Source organism: Pteropus alecto, unplaced genomic scaffold (genome assembly GCF_000325575.1).
Source record: "Pteropus alecto unplaced genomic scaffold, ASM32557v1 scaffold76, whole genome shotgun sequence".
Classification (NCBI taxonomy): domain Eukaryota; kingdom Metazoa; phylum Chordata; class Mammalia; order Chiroptera; family Pteropodidae; genus Pteropus; species Pteropus alecto.
The window spans coordinates 13,353,160-13,361,617 of NW_006443138.1; the positions used below are offsets into that span (position 1 = coordinate 13,353,160).

At 35.3% G+C, this 8,458-nt stretch overlaps 1 protein-coding gene across 1 annotated transcript in view; it reads left to right on the plus strand.

Moving 5' to 3' along the window:
* The window catches only part of NAV3 (neuron navigator 3), a 304,118-nt gene extending 297,038 nt beyond the window's left edge, over positions 1–7,080 (plus strand). The window contains 1 exon segment of the mRNA XM_006923778.2: positions 4,499–7,080. Within this exon segment, the coding sequence (XP_006923840.1) occupies positions 4,499–4,618 (120 nt within the window). The 3' untranslated portion in view covers positions 4,619–7,080.
* Positions 7,081–8,458: the final 1,378 nt, after the last annotated feature.

An 8,458-nucleotide genomic window follows, 5' to 3' on the forward strand; every position in this document is an offset into this window, starting at 1 on the left:
TATATATATGTGTTGCATTGTGTGTTCCCCTCCCATAGTTTGATTTCTTTCTGTCACCGCATATTTGACCCCTTTTACCCCATCTACCACCCTCCTCTCCCCTTCCCCCTACCCTCTGGTAACAACTAGTCTATTATCCATGTCTTATAGAATCTTGATTACAGTGTATTTAGTTATTTGTATCTAGGACATGAGTTAGGTAATATTTGGGATTGTTCTGCAATTAATACTTAGTTTTAACTCTTTTACTCTCAACCTGCTTTCACTGGGTGAATTTCTTAAAATGAAAGGCTGAACTTGAAAGCTTAAAAATAATCAAGAAACACTAAAACCAGGCTGAACTCTATGACCATAATTTTTCTCTTATTCAGAAAACTGTATAAAAAGATAATTAAAATTTTCAATTCCATGACTAAATTCTCTTGATATCCAAGAGAAAACTGAATTTTGTTCTTAAATGAAGAAACAAAAAGAATACAATTTAATGTACACTTGGAGAACTAAAGAATATTTTATATATATCATCTAGTCCGACTAAATTTGGAATTAGTTTTCTGTTGCCTACCTATAAAGTAGAGAAGAAAAAACTGACTTGGAAATCAAAGGGAAGTTATTTTCCCTGCTTTGTCCAATTTGCAATTGTGTATGGCTTAATAAAAGTCGATAAAAGTCCAAAGTATAAATATTTGAAAATATTAAGTACATAGTGTTATTGGGAAAAATTCTTTATTTTTTAATGTATTTATTTTTTATTTTGATAGATGACTTTCTATAGGTTGATGTCAAATGTAATGTGTTTGTTGGCTTACTATCCTGTGATTAAAAAGATCATTGGACTTGCACAACCAATATAGAAGGAAATACTGAAATAAACGCCATTATGTTACTTAAAGCAAACAAAAAGGAAATGATTAAAAAGTCATGATCTATGACTATACCCAAAGACATAAAATGATTTGATATTTTATGGAGTACCTTTATATTAACAACCTCAGCACATATACATCATCACCATTGCAGCTGATCATTATTAACGTGTTTGGGGTTACATGTGAACAATCTTTTCAAGATTCTTTCCTCAGTAAAGAATTCTATAAAGTCACAGAAGTATGTACATAGACCTTCTTGGAGTCCAGAGATCTCCCATTTAGGACTTTTGATCTAGACTATAAATTACTTAAGGGCCTGGACTTACATTTTTATAACAGGCACCTGGCCCTTTAGCTTATCCATAGTTAGAAATTAACTGTAGTGGTGGGATTGGTTTGAATCAAGTATGTGAGCATGCATTGAAGTTACTGATAGAATGATTAAAATTTAATAAATATAAGCTTTAGGGTACAAATATAAGTTATTTCTCATGAATTTTTGTTGTTGTATTGGCTTTATTTATTTATTAAATTTATTAGGGTGACATTGGTTAAGAAAATTATATAGATTTAGAGTATACAATTTAATGTCATATGTATATTGCACTGTATGTGATTTCTCTCATATGTCAGATCTAAAACTGAATTTTTTAAAATAAGTTCTATTATATTTTTGCCATTTTGATATACTGTATCTGTTTCAGATAAGGAGAGATGTTTATAAAGTTTATTTTCTGAGTTACTCTGTAGAGTATGAGACCCTTATGGAATGCCTTCAACTTTCCCATTTCCCACAGTCCTGATAAAGAGTTATCATCTAAAAGTAATTCTTTGGATCAGTCACATTCTGTTGTGAAAGTAAATATTTTCTATCTGCTTTTATTTCTCTATATTTCTATAATTACTAATATGAGGTAAAATATACTTGCGGTCCAATCTAAATCACTATTTCATATCAGAAATCTGAAAAAAGATGCAAAGTTTTGGCATATCTCATTGTATTTTAAAAATGCAATATGTATTCATCAACGAAACCATGTCCTCAGGATTAAGACTTGGTGATCAGGAGATAAATAAGATATCATTTTTGATCTCAGGAAGCTCACAGTCTAGTAGTAGAGACAGACCTATCTAAATAACAGTAAAATAATGATAGAGGTACATGCTAGATAAAATTGTGAGTCCATTGAGGAAGTGATTAAGAGAAAGCTTCGCAGAGGAGGAGATGCTTGAGCCAGGTCTGGAAGCATTAAAAGAAGTTCATCATGTGGTTGAACTGAGAATATCCAAAATTAAGGAAAGAGAAGGTAAAAGATTGTGGAACAATATAATAAAAATGATGAATTTAAGGAATTATATACAAATCAGTAGGATTGGAACAAAAGAGGGTGGGAGGAATTAAAGCTACAGAAGTCTGCAATTGCTAGATCATGCCTAGCCATGTTTATCTTTGTAGAAAGTAAAAACTGTATCATACAGAGATTGGGGAGCCACCCAAAGATTTTGAGCAGGGGACTTACCTAGTTAGATTTTCAGTTTATAGAGATTACTTTGGTGATAGAATACAGGACATATTAAAGGAGAGAGGATGGATTTGGGGAGACTAGCAGATTCATAAATACCATGGATGATAAGGACTCCACCAAGGTGTTACAAATGACAGATATTGTATTAATGACTATGTGCGTGGGGAAGAGGGGAGAGGAAAGTGGGAGAAATACTTTTGTAGAGAATCATAATCTATCCCAGTGACTATTGAATCATATGTAACCTTACCTCCCTGTATAATCTCCTTTGACTTGAATGCACAATGCAACACTATGAGAAGCCAAGGTAAATCGTTTGTATACATTTATTATGAATCTGAAGTTTGGAACTTATTCTAATGGAATATGTTTACTCCATGGCACCATTAAAAAAAAATAAGACTTTAAGAACACTATTACTGCAACGAAACTTTTACAGCATTAAACATTCAAGTCTTTCCAAACATTTGTAACTGAAATAGAATCATAACCCTTTAAACAGATCTCATTCGCCATTTCTACCGTTAGTAAATCAGGAGAGTGCTCTAAATAAACCTTCTTCACATGAACATATAGCCAGCTACTAATGAGGGAGGAATCGACAAAAGAAAAGAAGGGAATATGATTGTGCATGAAGGTAGAGATGTGTGTGAGAGAGAGACAGAGAGAGGGAGAGAGGTAAAGGGAGTGAGAAAAACTGTGTTGTTGGAGACATTCGGCTTTTTGGCTCACTGAGTTTAAGTAAGAGGTTATCACCAACTACTTTCACGTCATATTCTTCTGTAGCTAATTTAATAAAATCAGAGAGTTAAACCAAAAATTATATTGAAAAACGTTTTCTTGAAAAATATTCAGATGACTTTAAAATATGCTATAACTGTAGCCTCTTTGTCAGAAAGGCATTGTTGCTGAAATTGGTGATACCCAGTTTATCATTTATGTCACAAGCATTTTTTGAAGACATATTTTTCACTGAGCACAGAAGCATGCATTACCTAACATAGGAATAAAGAATTCTTTTTTAGATTTCTCCTTTTTATTGGATCGGATTCCCTATTTCTCAGTTAAAAAAAAAACTTTATTTTATAAATTAATAAAATTAGTATGCTTAAATAATATAAACATTATTACAATTTGTAGAAACTCTTGATAAGAAAACAAATTCACTACCCTCATGAAGACAGACATGTGCCACTTTTTCTGTGCTTTCTAGAATTGTCGAACCATTTGTCTACAATTTGCTTTTAAACGATCTTTCTTTTTACTTCCCTCTCTAACAGTGGATCTGCAGATCTATCGAAATCCAAGCAAGGTGGCCGCTTTTTATTTTGTAATACATGGAAATGCTAGCTGTCTTTCTCCCCGGGTGCTTTCATACACATGTCCCTTTTACTGGAACAAATATTACCATTGTCCTATAAAGCTGGGAAACTCGAGACAGCTGCTGTTGTTCTAGACGGTGGTTTTTGTTTTCAGTGATATATCAATCATATTTTAGCCAGAAATTCAACAACAGAAACTTGACAGTGATTCTTTCCTTCTCCCTTTTCAAACACTCATGTTCTGTTTCATTCAGTCACCTCCTCTCGAGGTCAGCTCCTAAACAGCAGATGGTGTGCTTGTGTGCAGCAGCTGGCTCCATTCCACTCCATCCCCTCCTTCTCCCAAGGGACTGTGTGTGTGAGCCTGTGTGTGCATCTGTGTGTGTATGAACACTCACGACTTTCAGTTGCCATTCAATGCTTTCTGTTTCTCCCAGCCAAAAAGCTGGGAAGCTTGGCATACTCTCCAGCAATGAGCCCAGATGTCCAGCTGTGATACAGTTTCCTTCCCAGTCTCCCTGCTGGAGCAGTGTTCATTCACAACCTCAAATAAAACAGTTATCTGGAGGCTTTATTTTATCCTTATGGTTTCGAGTTGTATCATATTTGGGAGAAATAATGTAGAAGCCAGGGGCAACTAGTAAAAACCTAAAATTATTTTCCTGTTTCACTTGGATGGGATGAGACAGTTCCTCAGTGTTGCTCAGGGCCTCATCTTTTATGGGGCTGGCTTACTGAATGCATCATTGCCTCCATCCGATGTCTCTTTTTCTTTCTTCAGATGAATATGCTAATGAAACTCCAAGAAGCAGCCAATTACTCGGGTACACAAAGCTGCGACAGCGATAGCACCAGCCACCATGAAGACATTTTGGATTCATCTCTTGAATCTACCCTCTAGAGGGTGAAAAAAGTTAGGGGGAAAGACTATGCTTTTTTAAAATGTAAGATATTTTCACTAAACCACTGCCAGTATGAAAGCACCTATCAAGGGCCCTGACCCAGAGTCGTGGTCTCCAAGGAGGCAGCAGAACTAAGTCTGAACCGCCAAGATGCTCAATTGAAATGGAAGCTTAACTTTATTTTATTTCTAGGCATTTTTATATCTGTGGAGTGATATAAAGCTCCATTACTCAACTGGAAAGGACCCTAATGACAGGGCGACTGAATAGATTGCACATGGGATAGCCAAACTGGACTTTCGTTTTTTCCTCTTTAAAAGTTTACAGTGCAGACCCTTTTTTTGTCCCTTCATTTTGTTTCCTCTGACGAGCTGTTCTCCCCAAGCAGGGTCCATTCTTCTGATCCGTCCAACCTCCTTTGTGCCACATGGTGCTGGTCACAGGGCTCCAGTAGTGTTTGTGTTGTGCGCTCACCCCATTCCAAAATGAAGCCAAGAGGCCAGTCCTCTGCAAGCACAAATGGAATTGTGCAAGCACCAGAAAAACACTACTGTGGCAAGCTGGAGAAGTGCCAATATAATTCTCAACTGCCATGTTCACGTGATGTGCTCCACCAACTTTTTAGTATATGAGTCACAAGTTTTATAAGATTGTTTTTACCACAGTGGTCTTTTTAAGCCACCTGCCCACTCCCTTAAGAGTTTTATACCAATTATTAGTCAACACTGAAAAAAAGGCTTTTTTAGGGCTTTATTTGTTTGAGCCTTTTCAGTGAAAGAAGGAACATTTCCTATGGTGCTGTCTCACTGCCTTAAAACAGATTTCTACAACAGTTTCAGTCGGTTCAAATCCTAAACCATTGGTAATTTCCACTGTCTTTTCATTTACAACCAAGCAACACCAGTTAACACAGTAGCCTCATCTCTATATATCTTTTTTTTTTTTTTTTAAGAAATGGATAGGAGAAAGATCAGTATTTTTACCTTGTGAATAGATTGCTTTGCCTATCCAACAAAGTATTCGAATAACCCAGAAACCCTCTTCGACTGTCACTTAAAAGCTAAGACATGTGGCTAAATTCCATCCAGTTCTAGGTGAAAGAGTTTCAGAAGGCGGGAGATTTTTGAATTCTTATCCAGCAGAGCTGGAAGCACTAGATGCAGCATGAGCACAACTATTTGGCTTTCCTCCCCTATTCTTTTTTTTTTTATTATTATTAGTTTTGAGCATGTTGTTTTGATTGCTGTTGTTGTACATGAGAAATTCAGCATTAAAGAACACTGAAGCAGTGGAGTCACTGTGGAAGAGGAAGCATTTATACTGTAAAAGAAGGTTAGATTTGCACAGTCTACTGGGTAGGTATTGTAAATAATAATTTTAAAAACTTGCACAAGTCAAAACAAACACAAAAAAATTGTATTTTATCCTGTTGGTGTTAAGAGGTGTTTCACTTGCTGAGATTTCCTGTACGTTACAAACAAATACAGAATGCAAACCCTCAAAGCTGTTATTATCTGGTGTGTTTGTCCTGTATTTACAGTTGTTATGACTATGCAGGAGCTATCAGTGCTAGAGTGAGCATGCTTCAAAACTGTACATGAAGCCAATACATTTTTGGAAAAGTAAAAATGTCTAAAAGTGCATCTGTCGTGGCAGGCTTTAAAGAGAGTGCATGAAAACTGATTGAAATCATTGGAGATGTTATCACCACTCACAGAGGACAGGTCTTAAGTTTATAAAACCCAAGGGCTAGGCCATGGTGTAGACTTGTTCCATGCATGTGAAAATGTGTTGCTGTCAGGACGTGTAATTGGTGCTACTCTCTGTGACCACCCATGGGTCAGTTGCTCTAAAACAAAAACAACATGAGACATCTGTGCAGTTTTCAGAGTGTCGGTAAGTCTATAGGTTCCACACGGTGCTATTGCCCTAAGGGAAATCTGAATTGAATTTATGCACACTGAATTGTCACCCTAACTTTGAAGCCTCAAACATGGACCGAATATGTTGTAAAACATCAATACATGTAGCTGGATGAGTGACTAGTTGCCCTTGTATAATATATGATCTAAGAAAATTGCTAATCTTTCCCTGCCATTTTGAGAAACACAGTCCAAACATGATCATAAACAATTTCCTGCAATACATCCCAGTAGGTCCGCCTAGTTTACAACTTAAACTAGTTTGTGAAACATTTGTCTGTATACATTTTATATTTTGTACATTTTGATGTAACATATCATGTAAATAAGCAGAAACAGTGAAATAAATCATCTGCAAAGTTTTGTAGTCTTTGTAAAGCCCCAACAATAAGTACTTGGTGTCAATGGACTGAACTGGATGATGTATTTTCTATTGGTTTATTGTTCCTCTAGCTTGTAAACCAGCTTGCATATATTTTTTTGCAAATGTGCACCCTGTATCTGTCTAAATTATTACTTTGCCATTAAAGTGGAATTATTTATTGACAACAAGGTGTGGTGTCTATATATGGAGAAAAATTGAATAATTATGCACCAAGAAGTGTCAAACTTTAAAACGTGTGTGCTATTAATATGCTATCAATAAGGATGGGTGTGAATTTTTATTTTGTATACTTCATAGAAAGGACCTCATAGCTTTTATCAGGATTTAATTCGTAAGTACAGTTGACCCTTAAACAACACGGGGGTTAGGGACCAGTACCCCACACAGTCAAAAATCTGCATGTAGCTTTGGACTCATCAGTCATGCTTTGGTATCTGTGGAGAATTGGTTCAAGGACCAGAACAATGCATACAGTTAGCCATCCACATCTGTGGATTCCCACCCACTGATCAAAAATACTGTTTGTTAAATCCACAGATGTGAAACCCAGGGATATGTAGGGTGGAGTGCATATTAATTGAAAAAAATTTGCAAATAAGTGCACCCACACTGTTCAAACCCATGTTGTTCAAGGGTCAACTGTATATTCAAGGTAGTATTAGAGTCTTATTAAAAGTGTGTCTTTCATCCAGTTTTCTCATCTATAAAATGGGATAATTATAACTACTAAGATTGTTTTGAAGACAGAATGTTTTAAAATATGTAAAGCACTCAGAAAAGTGTCACATCTTAAGTGATATGTGAGGGTTAGCTACAATTATTTTCAACAAAAGTTTATTATAAACCTAAAAGGTACCAGGCAACTTTCTTAGGCATTAGAAGCATTGCGACACAGGCCTTAGTCCTAAGGAATTTAATACATCTCTGTCCTTTTTCATTTCTTCTTGAGTATCTAAGTTCTCGATTTAAGGGTGACCTGTGAGAAGTGCACTATATAGTAGCAACCTGATATGTTTTCAGACGCTGTTAGATCGACGGTAGCAGAGAACTGTTTAAATTTGGAGAAATTCAAATGCCTTTATTTCAGTCTTTTGGACTTTCACATTTAAAAAAAAAAATTTTATAAGAAATAAACCACCTTGAATAATGTTTAATTCTATACTTTGATCAGTTAAGATGTTTAAAAAGAAACTTCAATCGTGCTTTGCTTTTTTTTTTTTTTTGGCATCAACTAATAGGTAAAATATTACTGAATTCAGTAAGTCAGTATTTTTTGTTGTTGTTGTTCAGTGAAAACGATTTAGATAAGCAATCATTAGATCTCTTCTCCACATGAAGTATACATTATCTCTTAGCTGCGCAGGACTTCATCAGAAGAAAATAAAATAATAGAAATTAAACATAGTACATTCTAAATTAGAATCTCATTAGAGGAAAATTAAACTTCTCAAGTTGTTTTCCATAAAATCGTAAAAAACTAATAAGTAAGCCTTTCCTTTATTATTGAAATTTTTAATACTTTACTTTAATAT